This window comes from Propithecus coquereli, unplaced genomic scaffold (assembly GCF_000956105.1).
Source record: "Propithecus coquereli isolate 6110/MARCELLA unplaced genomic scaffold, Pcoq_1.0 Scaffold839, whole genome shotgun sequence".
Lineage (NCBI taxonomy): Eukaryota > Metazoa > Chordata > Mammalia > Primates > Indriidae > Propithecus > Propithecus coquereli.
This window is the reverse complement of record NW_012154607.1, coordinates 258,499-279,241: the sequence shown is the minus strand read 5'-3', so window position 1 is coordinate 279,241 and position 20,743 is coordinate 258,499. Positions and strand designations below refer to the sequence as shown.

The window sequence follows — 20,743 nt, the reverse complement described above, 5'->3', positions numbered from 1 at the left end:
TAATATTTAGACTTAATTATTATGTTTTAATAACTTATTTTAACAAATGGTGTGTATATTACAGATAATTTTCCCTTTTAATTTTTTTGAGACAGAGTCTTGCTCTGTCACCCCAGCTAGAGTACAGTGGCATCATCACTGCTTACTGCAACTTCAAACTCCTGAGCTCAAGCGATCCTCCTGCCTCAGTGTCCTGAATAGCTGGGACTATAGGTGTGCGCCACTATGCCTGGCCAATTTTTCTATTTTTTGTAGAGACGTGTCTTGCTCTTGCTCAGTCTGGTCTCAAACTTCTGACCTCAAGTGATTTTCCTGCCTTGGCCTCCCAAGGTGCTTGGATTACAGGTGTGAGCCACTGTGCCCAGCCAATTTTCCCTTTTTAAATTTGTCTTTTAAAGTTTAGTAAGAGGCAATGTAGCCTAATATTCAATAGTCTTAGCTTTGGAGTTGGCTACCTTTCTACATTTGAATCCTGACTCCTCCACCACTTTCCAGCTGCATGACCTGATACATTAGTTACAATCTTGAAGCCCCAGATTTTTCGTTCCCCCTGTCCTTTCTCAAGGAGCTGCTCTGAGCACTCTGGCCAGTGCGCAGGGCGGGAGCTCTGCCGTTGGCTCTTCTGCGGAGCACTGGGTCTGTGCACGCCTCCCTCTTCCGCCATGACTGCGCCACTCCATTGTCTGTGTCCAGCATGCGGTAACGAGCCAATCTTTTGGTGACTGATTTTCTGAGTCCTTGCCTGTCTGAAGCTGGAGTAATTTTTGTTTTCTGTCGAGCATGACTGCTAGTTTCAATTGATGCAGAATTCCAGGATTGCCATTTTTCTCCCTTAGAATTATGTAAAGTTTTTTCTCTTTGCCTGCTGACATTTTTAGTGTTGCTGAAAAGATGTCTGAAACAGGCAGAGTCTTTTTTCTCTGAAGGGAATCTTCCTTTTCTGTTTTGTTCTAATTAGAAGCTATGGCATTTTCTCTTCATTTTTCTTAATTTTTGGAATTTAGACATCTAGTAGGATATGCCTAGGGGTATGTCTTTTTTTAGTGATTCTGCCTGATACTCCGGGACATTTTGTATTGTAGACTCAAGTCTAACCTCAGATTATGTGGGTTTTTTTTCTCATTTTTAAAATCATTGCGTTATATCCTTTCTACTCTATTCTTCTAGAATTCATGTTGTGCATTGTTAGAGCTCCTGGATTTGTCTTCCATCCCTATTCCTTGAATTTTCTCCCATTTTCTTTTGTTTTAAACTAATATATCATTTTTCCTCCACCTTGTTTTAAGTTTAACAAGGATGGACACAAAAAATGTTTTGGAAAAATAAAAGGTAAGTATTTACATATTATAACTTTATCTTACCTTTTTTTGAGACACCCTCCCCCCCAGTAGTGGCTGTATCAGTGTTTACTATCATCAAGGTTAACAACATGTAAAGTGCACTTCCAGTCCTGATAATGTATAATTAGGGTTGTGTGTATTATGTTTGTATTTGTACATTTTTATAACGTGCTTTAGATTGTGTCATGATTGACAAGGTGTCATTTTAAGTCGTGCTCGTTTAATTTCACTTCTTATTTAAATTTGGCTTTACCATTTTATTATGGTTTTAGGAGAAACTAATTCGAGATATTGCTCATTGTCATGGGATTTTGATCACATCTTACTCCTACATTCGACTGATGCAGGATGACATGAGCAGGTATGACTGGCACTATGTGATCTTGGATGAAGGACACAAAATTCGAAATCCAAATGCTGCTGTCACCCTTGCTTGCAAACAGGTATGACCTCTGATAACAAGGGGCATTTTCAGGTGGAGAATAGTATTTAATTGAGAAGAAACGACCTGCATTTAATAACACATTTATTGAATCTCTCTTTGTGCCTTTCATAAAAAATTAAAAATAGGCATTTTGCCTAATGCAGAAAATTCTTTATTTTTGCTCATAATCATGTTTTTAAATTCTGATTGTTCACATTATTTAACTCTCTTTTAGGGGTCAGTTGTTAGAATGTAACCCAATCTAACTCTAATCCATAGTATTCAGCTTGAACAATAAGAAAAAATTCTTCCCCTTTTTTTTCATGTAAATGTAATTGAAGAATTATAATTGCATAAGATGTCTGTGTTTTGGAGAGGCCCAAAATGATGCAGGAACTGAAATGATGACTAAAGGTATTAAATAACAGTATTGCATGAGAGTGTTTTCGGGTAGGGATGGCGATCATCTGTTAGAAAGTGAATTTAACAAAAAAGATATTTTCTTTCCTCAAATAGTTCCGCACCCCTCATCGGGTCATCTTGTCTGGCTCACCAATGCAAAATAACCTCCGAGAGCTGTGGTCCCTCTTTGACTTTGTCTTCCCTGGAAAGTTAGGCACATTGCCTGTGTTTATGGAGCAGTTCTCTGTCCCCATCACCATGGGGGGATATTCAAATGCTTCACCGGTACAGGTAACGTATTAGGCAGCTAACACTTTTGGCATTTTAATGTTTTAAATGGTCTTATTAAATATTATACTTTTTGGCCAAGTCATTCAGAATGTAAGAAAAATGGCCAGGCTTATAAACTGGTATCTGGTAAAAATCACCAAATTATTTTTGCTTGATCATATTTTTTCACTTAAAAAATCATGAGAAATATTTGTTTAGAGGAAAGCCCTAGAATAATAACTTCTCCTTGTGTAATAACAATGAAACAGTTTCAGTGTTGGTTGTTCCTGGAATGTTTCAGTCAGATAAGAAATAAAAACAAAATGTCACGTCTGGTTGGAAGAGTAGTCAGAATATGAAACAAGTGAATCAGTTCTGGACAGCATACAATTCAATTGTGCAAATTGGGTAGTGTATTTTTTTTTTTTAAAGTTTCGTGTGGTTTCTATAAGATTAAAGTTTATTTCTCTTGATGAGCATTTGGGGTGGATGTGGTAAGACTCAGACTCTCCCCCACCCCCTCCCCCCTTTTTTTTTTTTTTTAGAAGATCTTGCTTTGTCACCCAGGCTGGAGTACAGTGGTGTCGTCATAGCTCACTGCAACTTCAAACTCCTGGGCTCATGCAATCCTCCTGCCTCAGCCTTGCAAGTAGCTGGGACTACAAATGCTTGCCACCACACCCAGCTGATACTCAAAAATTTTTTGTAGAGATGGGGTCTCACTCTTGCTCAGGCTGGTCTCAAATTCTTGGCCTCAAGTGATCCTCCTGCCTTGGCCTCCAAAGTGCTAGGATTACAGGTGTGAGCCACCGTGCCCGGCCAGGTAGTGCATCTTATAAAGTAGTGGAGAAACTTAGAAAAGTGGACACCAGGGAGGACTGGATTGTTCAGGGAAGACTTAATGAGACATGTATCTTTTACCCTGATTCTGGGAAAATGGGCCACGAAGCACGAGGGCATTCTAGATTAGGGCAGTGGTGTGAATGTGGCCACCTTATATGGCTGAGGGCAGTGAAGAGACCCACTTGATTGGCTTGGGGATGCTGTGGGGTGGGGACGTAGCTGGAGAGCTGTGGGTGCTGGGACTGACCGCCTTGAAAGGGCGCACTCAGGGAAGGCTGGGCCACTGTGGGTGTCTGAGCAGGACGCTACGAATGGAGACGGTGGCTGTTGGGGGTTGTTCAGGCTGCAGAGCAGTCACTGGAGGGAGGCTGGCACTGAGGGACCTGCGGGAGCCATTGGGGTGAGGGTGGTGAGAACCTGGACCCAGACATGGTGGTCTGAGAAAGATGGTGGGGAGCAGGAGACCCAGATGACATTTTTAGGCAGAACAAACAAGCTGTGGAGGCTGATGAGGTCCAAGAAAAGTGGAGGGGGCGGGGAGTGGTGAGCTTGCTGCAGCTGAGCCCTGAGGTGTTAGGCCTCGGTGGTGGGTGGGATGGGTTGTCACAGGCAGGAAGATCAGGAGGCGAAGCCAGCCCAAGGGCGGTGTGTGGCCTGTGGGGCAGGCTCCAGCCTTGTAGGAGGCAGGGTGTGTGTGCAGCCCTCAGGCCGGCCTGCGCCTGCCAGCCCACGACTGAGCCAGGGATCAGGTCTTCCACCGAAAGCGACAGTCTCGTGTTTTGGAATATTTAATTAGAACAAGAATTTTAGACTTTTAAAATAAGAGGATTGTCAAAAACAATTTTAATATCTTTTACATTTTGAGATTGAATGGTTTTTGATTAACTTTTGTGAGGACTCTCGTCTTTCTCTGAATCCCTTCAGTTATACCATTCTTTTTTTAAACAATTTTTTGAGATAATTTAAAACTTAATGAAAAGTTGCAAAAATTGTGAAAAAAGAACTCCCATGTACACTGTACGCAGATTCACTGATTATTAGCATTTTGCTAACATTTTGCCACATTTGCGTTATCATTCCTTCCCTCCCTCTCCCCCATTTCCCTGTATATATGTACAAAATGAAAGCTGTTTTTTTCTGAATCTTCTGAGTAACTGGCAGACGTGACTGGGTTGGAGGATTGGATTTCCTCCAAATTCTTCAGTGTATATTCCTAAGAACAGGGACATGTCTGACATAACCACAGTGTAAATCATCAAAATCAGAAAATTTGACATTGATATATTTCCGTTATCTAATCTGTAGTCACTCACATTTTTCCAGTCATTCTGGTAGTTTCTGTATCTCTTTAGTCATCTTTAATCTGGAGCAGCAGTTCCTCTAGTCTGTCTTTTGCCTTTCACGACTTTGACATTTTTGAAGACTACAGGCCTGTTAGTTTGTAGAATGTACCTGAACTTGGGTTTGCCGTACATTTCTTCGTGATGGGGTTTGGGTTATGCATCTTCAGCAGGATACCGCAGAAGTGGTACGTCTTTCCTAGTGCATGGTATCTGGAGGCACACGCTGTCGGTTTGTCCCATTGTTAGCACTGTTAACTGTGATTACTTAGGTAAGGTAGCGCTGGCCAGATTTTGAAGCTCTGTGAGGCTACCACTTCTCCTTTGGAATCAATAAGTCATTTGTGGAGAATTGCTTTGAGAGCATGTCATTATGGTCTGTTTCATCCTTGAAGTTCTTATTTCAGGAGTTTGTGCACTTACCTTTTTTCCCATCTAGATGGTAAGGTCCTTGAGAGCAGAGGTGTTGGTTTTATTTGCTCCTTTTTGTTTAAGTGATGGTTGCCATGCGTTATTGAATCTTTAGAAGGTAGTCTGTCTGCAGGTATTTTTTTGTGTCAAGCTGGGGCTAAAATGATGGGAGGGGGCTGGAAACCAGAACCTTCCCTCGACTAGTATTCCTAGTTGAGTGGGGGGGTGGGCTGGGGGAAAGTGACAGATAAACATGGGCCTAGTACTGGGTCCTGAGGGCTGTTACAAGGGGGGATACTCAATATCAGAGCTTGTGGGGCTCAAGCAAGGATTCCTGGAGAAGGAACGACTAATCCCGGGCCTGAAAGGTGGAGGAAGGTGAGCGGGAAGCATTGGCTGCCCGGGAGCAGACTGCTGCTGGGACTGGTGTGCTCTGCTGGGGCAGGGAGTGTTAGAACTGAAGAGAAACTGCGGGATGTCTAGTTGAACCTTCTCATTTCATGCTCATGTTGAGACTCAGCGTTTTGGCAACTTGCCTAAGGTCACTGTGCTCTGGAAGAGGCAAAGTTCCACGTTTGGAGGAACAGGAAGAAGCATGGGCATGCTCAGCGAGGTCTCTGCTCTCCATAGCTTTGGGGGCATTGGGAGCGATAGAGAAATCCAAATGGATCTCCTCCTTGTGTTTTTACTAACAGCAACAGACTTGGAGCCAGTTGGGAATTAAATATAAGATCATCACGCAGGAGGGAGCAGGAGCCCAGTGGCTGGGTCACTCACCAGCTCGGCCCTGGTTTAGTTGACCAGCTCCCCAGCCAGTGTGCTCATCTTCTGGGGGAGAGCATGGGCAGAGGGAGGGCGTGGCGGTGGTTTCCTTAACATACTGCATATACTTGCTCCCTTGGTGGCATGATAATGTTAACTGTTAAATTCGGAAATTTCATTCTCTTTGCACCAGAAATTGTAATATGTACCTCATCATCATCTTAAAGGTAATTTTTATCCATGAATGATATATTTACGGGGTTATATGCAACTAAAAGTTGTTGATTACTTGAGCTTCTTTGTTGTCTGTCACTCCAAGTAAACCCTGTGTTTTATATTTATGTACCACATTCACACAACACACACACATACATATATTAATACATACATGTATACAGACTTGGGCGAGGTGTTCTTAAGGTCTTTTAAAATGTTTTCTTTTTTAACATGTTAATTTTTTTAACTTGAGTTTTTCTGTATGTACTATGTATGATCAAGCTCTCGTTATGATCAGTTTACAGCTGACTTTCTTACAGCTGACTTTAAACTTGGCTAGAACTTTTTTTCTATGAAACAGTAATTTACTAAGTTGTTAAGCCTATTTAGATTTTTTTCTAAGTATCAATAATTTATTGAATTCTTTGTTTGCCTTTAAGTGAATTGCAGATGGAGTGGTTTCCTGGGCGGGTCTTTGTTTTTCTGCACACAGTTAGTGCCCATCTCATGTGGCCGTGCTCCATTATGGAACCATATGCTCCATTTTAGGGCAGAGTGACCTTTCGTTTCTGGGATCAGAGGGCTCTTCTCGGATTTACTCTCGTAAGTCTCCAGTGGGCAGTAATCTCTGCTTATTGGCTGGTCGCTCCCATTGCTGCAGCTTTTCTGCAGAGTTAGCTTTTGATCTTCAGTCTTGCAGAGTAACAGTTCCTTTGTAGCTTTTGGAGAGTACAAGATCATAAGCAGAGATTCATGTGTAAGCGGTTTTTCCCCTAGAGGGTGGTCAGGAACCAAATAACTCTACTTTAAGTTTTAACTATATAATAATAATTTAAGCAAAGCATAGAAGAGGAATAAGGCACAAAATTATCAGGGTTTTTTTTGGTCGTTGTACGTTTCTGTTAAATAGATTAAATTTTTTTTTTTTGACTGATGATATTATGAAAGCTGCCACCTTCTGGAGTATACAGAACTTATGCTAGCTTTTCCAAACCATTTTCCAATCATTTCCAACCAGTTTTTATAGTCACTGGTCATTTCTTTATTTTTTAAGCAATGCAATCATTTGAGAGGTAAGAACAAATGCATTCCTTAAACATACAGTAATGTTCCCCTTTTTCTCTTATTAAAGGTTAAAACTGCTTATAAGTGTGCATGTGTCTTACGAGATACCATAAATCCATACCTACTGCGGAGAATGAAGTCAGATGTCAAGATGAGCCTGTCTTTGCCGGATAAAAATGAACAGGTTTGTAAATTCAGGAGTTAAGAAAGCATTTCTAAAGCACAGGTGTGCCTGCCCCTTCACTCTCATTCTCCCGTGCCTGCAAGAGAATCAGACACGGCTGGTAGGTGTGGTCCTGGAGCTGTGGCTGGGGTGGTGCGTTTCTGGGTGCACCTGTATGGGGCTGGTGGCCCTGCTGCGGTGTCTGCCCTCAGTGGACTCTTTCCTAGTCACAGGCTTTGACCTCCCTCTTACTAATACAGGGGTTCCTACAGCTCCTTTTAAATGTCTCCATTTTCCTTAAACCCCCAATTCGTTCACGGTCCAAATTGTGTTAGGTGCCAGCCATGTATGTGCCTGGCATGATTCTAGGCTCTGGGATATAGCAGTGAACAAAGCAAGTTTTGTTCTCTTGGAACTCACATTTATTCTTGAGGGGGCGAGAGGGTCACAAGTAAATACAGATGATGTCATGTGGCAGTAAGTGTGGAGAAAAATGAAGCTGGGTTGAAGGATAATCTGGGGTTGCTGAGGCCAGGATTTGAGGAATCGGGCCTTTTGTAAGTGTGGTCAGAGAGGAGCTCCGATGCACTGGCCCTGGAGCAGGGGAAGGAGCGAGTCAACAGGTTTTGGAGGCAGAGCATTCCAGGGGGTGGGCTGTGCCAGTGTGCTGGGCGCAGACCAGCAGGCAGGCCGGTGCTGGCAGGGCGGCAGGCGAGGAAGTCGGATTGCCTGCTGGAGGCCGTGTGCCAAGGGCCTGCTGGGCACGCGGAGAGTGTAGCTTTTGCTGTGAGTGAGGAGTTATTTCATGGGAAAATACTGAGCAAGGGAGTAGGTGTTAAAGGATCATCCTTTTCAGTTCCACCCAGTGTTCTGTAATCTTAACAGGCTATTGCACCCTCTCCTCAGTGCCCCAGAGTAAACACGTTGTAGGTTCTGAATGTTGAAACTAAACGGTCCTCAACGTCTGTCATCAAGGCTGCTTTCATCCTGGCCTCTTCCAAAACTCATCTCCGAATTTAGCGCTTTATCTTTGCATTCCCCTCAAAGCTCCCCCTTCCTGCCTGTTCCTCAGGCCGCAGCTCGGAGCCTCTCTAATTCCAAATCGGCCGGTTGCTCTGGGGTTTCACTTGTCCTTTTTCATCCCCACTCTCGCTGTTTCACGTGCTGTGGCTGTCCTCGTAAATCAGTGCAGCCTCCCAACCGTGGGGGCTCCCCGCTCTTCGGTTCTGCACGTGGTTGCTGGATCGCTTTTTCCAAGGCTCGTCTTCTCGTCAGCACACCTTTGCTGTCACCCCGCTGCCTGCTAAAGGACACCACTCCGCCTGTTTTCACCATTTAGCTCACTGCGGCATCCCCATGTGTCTCTCCCCGTACTCCAGGCTGTAGCCAAGGCACATGACTTCCTGTGTTCCAGACACGTGTTTCTTTCCCTTGGCACGTGACGTCCCCTGCACCTGGAGACTTTACCACACTTACTGCACCCCCAGCAAACACATGGACTTCCCCTTTAAGATCCTGCTGGGCTCTCTACTAGACTAGGAACCCCTGGAGGTCCTAGTCCTTGTCTTACCCATCTAAGAATCCCTTTGACACCTGCCACGATGATTCGCAGGGACTAGGCACCTGGCGAGTAATTTGTTCAGTTAACTTTGTGCTTGAGAGGAAAGGCTTCTTCTCTGTTGTCATCATAGGTAAAGGACTGAAGTACAAACTTAAGAAATTAAGAATTATAAACCCCTTCAGGTTCATGTTTTAGAAGGGTTTCTCAGGTAGCATTTGAAAACATCAGAAGGGAAGGAAAATGGGGCAAAAGGATGAGTTAGGTGGTCCTGCACGGCCTTGGAGAGAAGAGGTGGGCTGGCGCCTCGCTCAGATCCGCCACAGTAGACGTTTCAAAAGGACACACAGCGTGGAGGGAGTGGCTGATGAGTTTAACTTAGGGTATACTGGAAGTGCCCGTGGGACTTCCACTTGCCAAGAGTCAGTTGTAAGTGGGTCTAGAGCTCTGAGGAGAGGTCTAGGCTGGCGGCGAGCAGGGGTGGTGGTGCAGTTCTGAGCAGGCGTAGGTTTGCCCGAGGAGGACGTGTCACGTGAGCAGAGAGGGCAGCCTGGAGGGCAGCAGCGTGTGAGGGGAGAGAAAAGGAAGAGGAGTGGCCTGGAGCCGGAGCGGCTGAGGCTGCGGGCAGGAGGGGTGAGAAGAGCACTCTGGAGGCCTGGGCGTCAGAGAACAGGGTAAGTGGGGCCAGCTGGGAGGAGCCTGGTGTGTGCAGCAGCCGGGAAGTTGTCCGTGCTGGCGTCCGGAAGAGCCTCAGTGGCATCAGCGGAGGCGCTGGTCAGGCGTGCACTGGCTGCAGGCTTGACGACTGACTGGGGGCAGGAAGTGGAGATGGGGGCTGTGCACTGTTCTCTCGGGGTCACCCCCACACCGACTTTTGGAGAGTCTGATGGGTGGGCACTGTCCTGAGGAGGTGAGCTGGTTTCAGATGCAGTGCAGAGGTTGAAGGGTTGCCTTGATCCTGCATGGAAACCTCTTCCTCTGGGAGTAAAGGAAATGAGGCAAAGTGGATGGAGAAGTAGAGATGTTTCAGGGAGTGAAAACTAGGGAATCATGCCTGGTTCTGGTAGCTTCGGGTTTGATCTTTGTTGTTTCGTTTTTATTTCTTTAATTGTTTTTAAGTAGAGATTGAGACAAAGGTGGGTGGGTGGCTTGGGCAGTGGGCGGTGCCTGTGCAGCCAGACACTGCGTGGAGGACCCCTTGGAGCAAGAGTAGGCAGTGGCAGGATGCACCAAGGGGGCTGTTCTCTAGCAGTGCTCAGCACTGACCACAGGAGTAGAGAAGGTACATGGCTGAGCTGATCCGCGTTTGGAAGTTTACAGGCAGGCGCAGGGGGTTGAAAAGGGTCCACGTGGGTGGCAGAGGGGTGGCTGAAGGAACATCCAGTGGGAATATGACTGGCCAAGGAAGAAAGTCAAGCCATGAGGGGTGGCGGTGGACTTGGAGAAAGAGGGGTTGAGAGTCAGAGCACAGTGGCGCAGCGTGGTTGGTGCAGTGGGGGCTGCAGGGTCGGAGTGCCATCCAAGGCAAGCCTGGTAAACTCGTGGGCCTGCGCTTAGGCCTTCAGGCGAGGGAGAGTTCCAGGTGAGGTTAAGGCCCCTGGTCAGGGCTGCAGAGTAGAGAGCGTGGCTGAGGGTCACAGGAGGTGGGATGGTCCCAGCACGTGGAGGCTGGCATGGAGGGTGGTCCGTGCACGTGGGCCTGAACTTGCTGGTGAGCAGGAAGCCAGTCTTCAAGTACTGTTGGGGCAGTGGGGCGGGCCAGGAGGTGGGTGGGTGACGGAGATGGAGGGGCTGCTGAGCAGTAGGACTGTGCTCTCTGTTCAGCCATGAGCAGTATTGTCATCTTTGTTGTTTTAATAAGAGGTGCCTTATTAAAATTGCATACTGTGTGCTCTTCTGATTAGGAAATTTTGTTGATATTTTAATTATTTTATTCTGTTAATTTTTTTTTTTAAATTACAGTTTCTTTGTTTTTTTTCCCCTGTAGGTCTTATTTTGCCGTCTCACAGATGAGCAGCATAAAGTCTACCAAAATTTCGTTGATTCCAAAGAAGTGTACAGGATTCTCAATGGAGAGATGCAGGTCAGCTGAAGAGTAGAAGCTGGAGAAATGAACTGTGCACCCAGGGAACTGTGGGAGGAAAGGAAACCAGGATCTAGAATGTGCCAGGCCTTTCACACAGTGGCAGTTCACTCGTGGTAGATGTGGGGTCAGCGTACGGTTCGGACGCGTAAGGTGCAGAGCAGTTAGTTGACTGGGGGAAGGTTGCAGAGCCGTGAGCTGTGAAACTGGAACCCAGAGGCAGGTGTGACCACCAGGCCGTGTAGTTGCTGTTACTCCCGAGGGTCTTACGTGGCAGGTGGGTGGATGTCAGGGTGTTTCCCAGAAATTATGAACAAAGGACATAGTGTGAAGAGGATCGCGAGGATGCTTAAGTTTCATCAGCTTAGATAAACGTTTATGAACCACTGCGATGTTAAAACCAGATGGAATTCTGGTTCGGATGTTTCTGGCTTTAATTCTCATTGTGCCCAGTGTGTGAAAGGAATTTATTTATGGTCATTCTGTTCCTTATACTGAGAAAGCTCTCTTTCTGCTGTTGCCCAGAATCCAGAAGTTACTAGGTAGTGTCTGCTTTGAAAAGCCTCACTGAGTGTGTAACATCAGCGTGGTAGAATGTGGCTTTTGGAGCACCTGCGCCGCTGCACTGGCGTGAGAACGAGTTGCTGGGACTGCACGGGTGATGGAAATGTCATGGGCTGGCTGAGGCACGTGTGCTGGAAGCTGGGCGTCATTTTACTCGGATGGCACATGCTGCCACTGGGCCAGGGGTTCCCTGTGACCCTCTTGAAAACATTTCAGTGAGAACCCTCGCTGAATTCGAAGCCCTTCTGGAAGTAAGAGAACACATGACTAAATTTAGCACACTGCCTTTTCGTCAGTACTGTGGTGCTGTTACCGTTGAGGCCCACACTGTGTGGTCCAGCAGAAGAACCGCACTGAAGGACGGGATCTCAGTGACGAGTCCTGCAGGGACTGGTGATCTCATGCAGAAAGTAGGGGACAGCCCACAGTGCTGGGGTGTGTGAGCACACGGAAGAAGAATCATTTTTATGGATTTTTCTGTAGGTGATGACATTTTAGCTATTAGCAATACTTGGTGCCAACTGTGGGTGTATGTCTGTTCGATAAGCATATGTAGTATGTTTATAGTCAGCATGCAGTCTGCAGCTTCAGGTAAACTGTTCCCTTCTTCGTATGTCAGTGTCCTAACCTGTGAGTTGTGTCTTACTGATTTCACACGTAAGATTCCTAGGCCAAGGAGATTCCACAGTGATCTAGCACACACCCTCCTTGCTGTCATCCTGGGCGAGCTGTCTTTGTGGGGTGCTTTCAGAATAGACCTTAGGAAGCCAGTCCATTTGGTGTCAGGCCTTCCTGTAGCGAGCGCATGCTTGCGTGCGCTCAATTCACGTTGCCCTTTGTGCCCGTGGTCCTTGCTCCGTGCTCACTGGAGCGCAGCTGAGTAGCACTGTGTGCTCTGAAGTACACACTGGCCTGCTCACGTGCTGGTAGGTACATGAAGAGAAGAATGGGGTGACGCGGCTGCCTGTGTGCATGACATCCAGGTGCTTTCTCTTCCAGGTCAAGTCATTTCAGTTCTTTTAACCATCTCTCACGATTTCTTACTTCCTCTATCACTGGTATCTATATACTGGTCATTCACATTTATTCGTCTCAATCTCCCCTTCTTCGTGTCCCTCCAAGTTAGGTGGTCTGGATCACACTATCCACCAGAGACAGAATGCAAGCCACACTTGTGAATTTTCTAGTAGTCACATTAAAAAAGGAAAAAAGAAAAGCAAGTGAAATTAATTTTGATCATATATTTTATTTAACCTAATGTATCCAAAGTATCATTTTAATATGTAATCAAAATTCTAAAATGATTGAGATATTTTACTTTTCTTTGTACTAAGTCTTTGAAATGGAGCATGTGTTTTCCATCTGCAGCATATCTCAGTCTGGACTAGCCACCCTTCAGGTGCTCAGTAGGCATATGTGGCCAGCAGCTACTGGATTGGACAGTGCAGATCGAAAGGAAGAAAAGTCAGTTACAGATGGCTCTTTGGGGAGTTTTGACGGTGTTTCTGATTTGTTCAGATCTTTTTTCTAGATCTTTTTCTGTTAATTTGCTTAACCGTTGTTTATAGTTAACAGCTATCATACCCTTTGATGATTGGCTTAATTTATGATTTCTCTTTTTCTACTTGAGTTTTTATAACAGTGAGTTTAATTTGAGTCACACTCTGAAAGCTGTGAAAGAGCCCCATTATTCAAGTTGTGTTAAGGCCGTCCTGCTCTCATGGGCCTGGGTGCGGGGACACCCACCCCTGGTCTCTTGTGCCCTCCTGCATGAACCATCCTTTGCATCTTTCCCATTTTTTAATTTTTCATGCAAATTTGTTTTCTGATATAATAATGTAAAGGTAAATGGAACTTTAACCTCTGACTTGTATTAAAACTACAGAACTTTTAGTGAGATACTTAGGAGTGTGGTATTTAAATGCATTTGATAAGTCACATGACTTGATTCCTCCAAATTTAGGTTCATATGACATTTCTGATCTATATTTAAAAGGTAAGTCAGTTTTTTTATACCAAGTTTATAATGCTATGAATTGCATACATTTTTTTCTAGTGAGGAAAAATGAATTATCAGCCATTAAATATGACCCCTATAAACCTGTTCAGTCCAATAGAATTTTTTTGTTTCCAGAGAACTTGTCCTGTCAGAGAAAGAAGATGCGTGAAAGTTAATTTCCTCCAGCTCCTGATAACGCTGTGATTAGGGAAGAAACTAAGAAGCTGGTGAAGGGTCACTTTTAATCTGTGTTACATGTTGGATAGCCTCCTTCCCTTCCTTCCCGAGTGAATTTCATTTTACATGGGGTAATCTGAGTACACATGTGGTTCTTTCATACCATAGATTTTCTCTGGACTTATTGCCCTAAGAAAAATTTGCAACCACCCTGATCTCTTTTCTGGAGGTACCAAGAATCTCAAAGGTCTTCCAGAAGATGAACTAGAAGAAGATCAGTTTGGATACTGGAAACGTTCTGGGAAAATGATTGTCGTTGAGTCTTTGTTGAAAATATGGCACAAGCAGGGTCAGCGAGTGTTGCTGTTTTCTCAGTCAAGACAGGTGAGTGTACAGACCTCATGCAAGAGACAAGTGGGTTCTTTATGAGTCACACTCATGACTTCAAAAAACGGGATATAATCTAAAATAATCATTCTAAAGAAAGTCTTCCGCAGATGCTCAGGTGGCAGCCTGTAGCCTTCTTTGGGAGTTTGGCCTTTCTCTAGCGGTGTCCGGAAGTTGACTTTTTAAAAAAATCTCACCATGTGATTCTGGTGTGCTGGTGAATTTGGGCCTGAGCTCAGACTATTTATAAAAATTGTAAGAATTAACCATAAGGAAATACCAGAATTACTCTTGTAACAGTGTATTTATCTGCCTTAAAATAAGAAACCCCTTTTAACACAGGCCTGTTGGGGAGGGTGCAACACCAACACAGAAGACTCTCTGGGAGCGTGACTTCGATTTGAAAACTCTTGTCCCCCAACTCCCAACAGATGCTGCACATACTTGAAGTATTCCTTAGAGCCCAAAGGTATTCCTACCTCAAGATGGATGGTACCACCACAATCGCTTCAAGACAACCACTGATTGCAAGATACAATGAGGTAACACGCGAACGTAACAGGAGTCACATGGTGCTACTGTACGTGGAGGGACAGGAGTGAGCCCCCCACACCCACCCGAGGAGTGCTTACTTCTGGGCTTGGCTAGGGGGTGAAGGGGGACTTTTTACTTTTAACTCAGCGCACTTTTGGATTATTGAGAGGTGCGTGCATGCACGTGTATGTTTAAACAAAGCGTGTATTTTCCTGCTTGAAAACCCAATTTTAAAATATTGCTAATATGATTAATATTAAAAGTAAGAGCCCTGAGGTGAGCTCTTGATTCACCAAAGGTCTGTAGGCATAAGCATTGCTTGGGTTGGGAACAGCCCGGTGGCTCCGCGTGTGGAACGTGTGAAGAGCTGTAACTGGTCGCACATGTGCACGCTGAGTGTTGTGTGTCTTGCCTCTAGGACAGATCCATATTTGTGTTTCTTCTGACCACTCGGGTGGGCGGCCTCGGCGTTAACCTGACGGGGGCAAACAGAGTCATCATCTATGACCCTGACTGGAACCCAAGCACAGACACGCAGGTCCGTTTTTTGTTTTTTATAAAAGAATGTGTGTCTGTATGTATAAACACAGTATATATGTGCATGTATGTGTATATGTATGTATACACATATGCACATACGTATGTAGTAGAAATGTTGTTTCACGGTTAGCCCTTGGGATTGTCCTCTGATGTTCTGGTTGGCTTCAGTGTGCAGTCACATTTTGGTTGTTTCCTGTTCTTCAACGTGAAGGAAGACGCCCTTCAGAGTCCCACAGACAGGAACAGTCAGCAGTTTGTGCATAGAATCCATTCCTGGATTTGGGGTAAAGAGAACATAAGCGAGGTTATAAACATCTTTTTCCCGTAGAGATGTCTCAGTTCTGTCTCTGTCAGTCGGCTGCTTATCTCCCTTCATAGCCCTTGTGGGGACGTGGCCTCGTTAGCCAGAATTCCACCTCTGGAGTGAAAAGGAGCAAGCAGCCGTCTTTTTTCTTTTAGTCAGAGGTGCTTGTTGCTGGGAAGGGTGTCTCTCTCTGCTGCAGGCCCGGGAGCGAGCGTGGAGAATAGGCCAGAAGAGGCAGGTGACTGTGTACAGGCTGCTGACCGCGGGCACCATTGAAGAGAAGATCTACCACCGGTCAGTACTGGCTGTCACTCTCCACGCTGCGACCAGAGCTTTGAGCAGGAATTTTTTTAAAGTGTTGTTTTAAAAGTCTTTCCATCTTAGAGTAATAGTTACTATAACTTAAGGGGGGACATCCTAACAGTTTTTTGTTTTTGTTTTGTATTCTTTCCCATTAGAATAAACTTAGATGACTTATTGTGAGTTTTTAAGAAATGTCTTTGAACCTGATAATTTTTGTACTTTGTTCTGCTTCAAGGACCACTTATATGTGAACTTCATGTTAATTATTCTGTGAGAGAATGTTCCTACCTACTGTAGTGTGCCACTTTCAGAAAAATTTTAAAAAGTGACAAAGTTGAATGCTACCATATCGGCATTTAATTACACACACTATGTAGGTGTGACCAAGTGGGTGTCTTGGTGGTCTTTGACTGTGATGCCCCTTAGCGGTTGACAGGACACCCATTTCTTCCTCTGTCTGTCTAATGACTAGGGGATTTTAGGCCATGGTAACTTCAACAGCAGAGCCAAGGCATTGCCAGCTTCTCCTCCTCCCCACCAAAGACGGTTCTTGCGCTGTAGTCCAGCTCCTACAGGAAGCTGCCGCTCTCCACCTTGTGCTCGGCCACTCCTGGAATGTTCCATGTTCTTCAAGGGCGTGTTGTGAGAGGGCGGGAGATGAGGCGAATCCTGTGAGAGGAGGGCTTCCTGTTAGAGGTCCAGGCTTCAGCCTGGAGAATAAATGCCGGGGGGCAGTGCTGTTTGTGGAGGTACCTGTGAAGAGTGACGATGGTGTGGGGCTTCACAGAGTGGGCCAGCAGGTGGGAAGGAGACAGGTGAGAGTGAGCTAAGAGAGTGTCCTGGGCCCCACCACAAGCAGGGCAGGGCAGGGCACCGCACTCTTGGTCTGAGAGTCAGGGAGGCCGACTCCTTGCAGCTCAGAGAGGCTGTGAGTCACATGAATGTGTGGAAGGATCTTGGAGGTTGAAAAAGCTTACTGGGTGTAAATAATAAGGTATCATTTCCAGTTTAAGTTCTGTAAGACATGCAAGACCAACCGAAGTGTTTTATACTTCCCGAATTATAATTTTCCAAGACTGAAGGTTTGGGGGATTATTAATATTTAGCCATTTGTGCAGCTTCTATCATATTTGTCTTATATTGTTTTATAACTTGAATTTTGAGGTAGAGCTAAACATTGTTTTATACCAGTTTGATTTTTATCTTTTTAGACAAATCTTCAAGCAGTTTTTGACAAATAGAGTGCTAAAAGATCCAAAACAAAGGCGGTTTTTCAAATCCAATGACCTTTATGAGCTGTTTACTCTGACTAGTCCCGATGCATCCCAGAGCACTGAAACAAGTGCTATTTTTGCAGGTATTGACATAAAATTATTTAATTCGAACTAGTCAATTATATAAGAATTATGCAGTATAATATTAACTGTGTCTTTCCTCTTAATAGGAACTGATTCAGATGTTCAGACACCCAAACGCCATTTAAAAAGAAAAATCCAAACAGCCTTTGGAACAGACCATGATGCTCCAAAATGCAAAAAGTTCCCTGATTCTAGTACATCTGCAAATGATGCCACATCATCTGAAAAGAAATCTGAGGCTGTAGGCGCCAAAGTAATTGCACTGACTTCTGATCAAGGTGATCTTTTGAAAGGTGACCCTCACATGAGCAGTACTGTAACTAGCAGCAGTAGGCCTGGAGAAGAGACAGGCGCGGTGTCTACACCAGAGAAGTCACCAGTGGTTAGTGGAGATGGGGGATGTTCGCATTCTTCCGGAATCGGCAGTATGTCCAGGCCGTCTGGTGAGGAAAGCACCGATGAAAAGCAGGGTCTCTCTGATGAAAGAGAAAGCTGCCAGGGTCAGACGGAACCTCTCTGGGAGAATGAACAAATGGAAAATAATTTCTGTAAGCATAAGTCAAAAACAAAACATCAGAATGTGGCAGAAGCAGAGACCCTGGAGAAACATGTGAGACCAAAGCAAAAGCCTAGGAACTCTAAGCATCGCAGAGACGCCAGGTTTGAAGGAACGAGGATTCCACACCTGGTGAAGAAAAGGCAGTACCAGAAGCAAGATGAAGAGAACAGGAGTGAGGCCAAGGAACAGAGCAATGACGATTACGTTTTGGAAAAGCTTTTCAAAAAATCAGGTAATCCTTTTGCTTGCTGCGTGTGCCGCAGGGGCGCTGGGAGCGGAAATGAGTGGGCTGTTGCAGGCAGTAGCAGCCTTTCTCTCGTGGTGCGGAGTGGGCCCTCAGCCGGCAGTCCTTCTCTTCAGAAACTCAGGTTTGAAATGTATTGACATTTTGGAAATTGTATTGAGCCCTCTTCCTGAAGAACTTCACTTTCTTGATGCTATCCTGTGAGCAAAAAGTTCTTAGTGTGATGAAGGTAAATTCATCTATTTTTTGTTCTTGTGTCACTTTTTATTGCCATACCCAAGAAGGCTTTGCATAATTAAGGTCATGGATGTTTACTCGTATGTTTTCTTCTAAGTTTTAGCAGTTTTAGCTCCTACATGCAGGTCTTGATCCATTTTGAGTTAATGTTTGTGTTTGGTGTGAGGAAAACAATAGCACTTGACTTAGGGCCACTTATAGGATGGGTGCAGTGCTTTAAATCGATGTGTACTACCTGAATATTAGGCAGTTTCTTTCCATGCTGTATATACCTGATTTTTCCAACCACAGGACATTAAAGTGACAGATCATGGTGAGAGAGACAGGAGTGTGGCCAGAGGCAGGCATCCTACAAGTAGGAAAGCGGCTAGCTGATACCAAGGGAGAAAAATCAGGAGTAGATGTAGCAGTTGCTCAAGACCATGAAGGACACATAGCCCTGCGCAGCTTAGCCATCGCTGGGAGTTTCATCTTGTCCAGCCCTTAGCAGTCGTCATCCACAGCGTGACGGCCTTGAGTTACCGAGGGTTGCTGTTCACGGTACTCTAAGTTTAACAAGGCAGGTTTGTGTATGGCATTTGAGAAAGACTTTTATTTAGCGTTGTTACATTTTTTTGTTAATTTCTTATTTTGAAATAATTTCAAACTTAAAGAAATAAGTTTGAATAGTACAAAGAACTCTCCTATATCCTTTACCCCAGTTGTTAACATGTTTCAGCATTTGCTTTGTGATTCACACGCATGTGCATTCGTGCATGCATTTTAGCGGGAATACCATGGAAGTGGTACTGTGCCTTACTCTGTATGGCTGTCGGGAGACACGTGTTGTTGGTTTGTCCTATTGCGGTTAAGAGTGTAGGTTTTAAGATCACTGTTAAGGTGGGGTCTGCCAGATTTCTCAACACTAAAAAGTTAATACTTTTCCCTTTTAATTAATTTGTACTTTGAAGGAAAGTACTTTAAGACTGTGTAAATATCCTATTTCACAGCGAACTTTTATCCATTAGTTTTAACATCCATTGATAATTCTTTCCTGAGCCAGTTATTATTACAGTAGTTGCCAATGGTGATTTTCTACGTGTAGATAATACAGGAATTCACCATGTTTTCTTGTACCACTTGTATGGTGTTTTACATTCAGATCTCTGACCTATTTGGAATATGAGGTATGGATTTTATCTTGTTTCTAATAACTCCCCAACTTTTCTAGCATCATTTATTTAAAATTTATTTTTCCCCAGTGATTTGAGATGCCACCTTTATCATATAATGTACTTCCATATGTAGTTGGGTCTATTTTTGGAGTTTCTGGTCTGTCCCCCGCTTTGTCTATTCCTGCTGCAACACCAAACTGTTAACAATTTCAGTGTCTTTTACTCTTCAGTAGGGTGTCGCTTTGCCTTTTCAGTGTTTTCCTAACTATTCGTGCACATTTATTTTTCCATGTGAACTTTAGTATCAGTTTGTCTAGCTTCACAAAAAAAGTTGTTACTGTATTGGGATTGCATTAAATGTATAATTAACTCAGGGAGAATGACTATTGAGTAATTCTAGGTAAGAACAAGGGATGTTCTTTATATTTTTCAAGCCTAATAATATGTCTTTCCAGGAGTATTTATAAATTTTCTCCATGTAGGCTTTACATATTTCTTGGGTTTATTCCTAAGTTTTTTACCTTTTTTGTTATTGTAAATGGAGTTTTTCCCGCCATTGTATCTTTTAACTGGCTGTTTATGAATAGGAAGGTAGGTTATAAGTTTCTGTGTGTTAATTTTATATCCTTTTATTTTTTCTGAATTCTATTGTTTAAGTTTTATCATTAATTCTGTAGGGTTTTCTAGGTATGCTATCATTAAAAAAAAAAGACTAAAAAAGAAAATTTCACCTTTTCATTTTCAATTCATGTCTCTAATTGATCTCCCTTTTCTAATTGCACTTGGCAAATATGAAGTAAATATTAAGTATTGGAGATAATGGACATCTTATCTTTCCTATTCTTGGTGAAAATAGCCTCCGGTGTTTGTTTACCCACTGAGTAAGAATGTGGTGTTTTTGTTTTGTTTTGTTTTGTTTTTTGAGACAAGAGTCTCGCTCTGTTAGAGCCTGGGCTAGAGTACCGTGGCTTCAGCCTAGCTCACAGCAACCTCAAACTCCCGGGCTCAAGCGATCCTCCTGCCTCAGCCTCCCGAATAGCTGGGACTACAGGGGCATGCCACCACGCCCAGCTAATTTTTCTATTTTTAGTTAGAGATGGGGTCTTGCTGTAACTCTGGCTAGTCTTGAACTCCTGACCTCAAGCGATCCTCCTGCCTTGGCCTCCCAGAGTGCTAGGATTATAGGCATGAGCCACCTCGCCCAGCCTAAGAGTCTGGTGTTAAGACTGATAAGCTATATGTTTTATTATATTTTTTAATTTCAATTTTTTTTTTAATTTTTTAAGCTGATCTCGAACTCCTGACCTTGAGCAATCCTCCTGCCTCAGCCTCCCAGAGTGCTAGGATTACAGGCGTGAGCCACCTCGCCCAGCCTAAGGAAATGTTTCTGAAGGCTTTTTTCAGAGTCATTTGACTCCATGATCTGCACTTTTAGAACCCTCTCTTGAATCATTGATGAGTTAGGCTCCCTCCGCAGTCAAATAAGAGCTTCCAATCCTATGAAGT

The 20,743-nt window shown here is 44.2% G+C and overlaps 1 protein-coding gene across 1 annotated transcript in view; it reads left to right on the top strand.

The window, feature by feature from the left end:
- The window catches only part of ERCC6 (excision repair cross-complementation group 6), a 69,436-nt gene that overhangs the window by 44,695 nt on the left and 3,998 nt on the right, over positions 1 to 20,743 (top strand). Inside the window, exons 8-17 of the mRNA XM_012663867.1 lie at positions 1,613 to 1,783; positions 2,281 to 2,457; positions 7,141 to 7,257; positions 10,782 to 10,877; positions 13,786 to 14,001; positions 14,436 to 14,546; positions 14,957 to 15,076; positions 15,582 to 15,676; positions 16,897 to 17,042; positions 17,130 to 17,834. Of these exons, the coding sequence (XP_012519321.1) occupies positions 1,613 to 1,783; positions 2,281 to 2,457; positions 7,141 to 7,257; positions 10,782 to 10,877; positions 13,786 to 14,001; positions 14,436 to 14,546; positions 14,957 to 15,076; positions 15,582 to 15,676; positions 16,897 to 17,042; positions 17,130 to 17,834 (1,954 nt within the window). The remainder of the gene's footprint in view (positions 1 to 1,612; positions 1,784 to 2,280; positions 2,458 to 7,140; positions 7,258 to 10,781; positions 10,878 to 13,785; positions 14,002 to 14,435; positions 14,547 to 14,956; positions 15,077 to 15,581; positions 15,677 to 16,896; positions 17,043 to 17,129; positions 17,835 to 20,743) is intronic.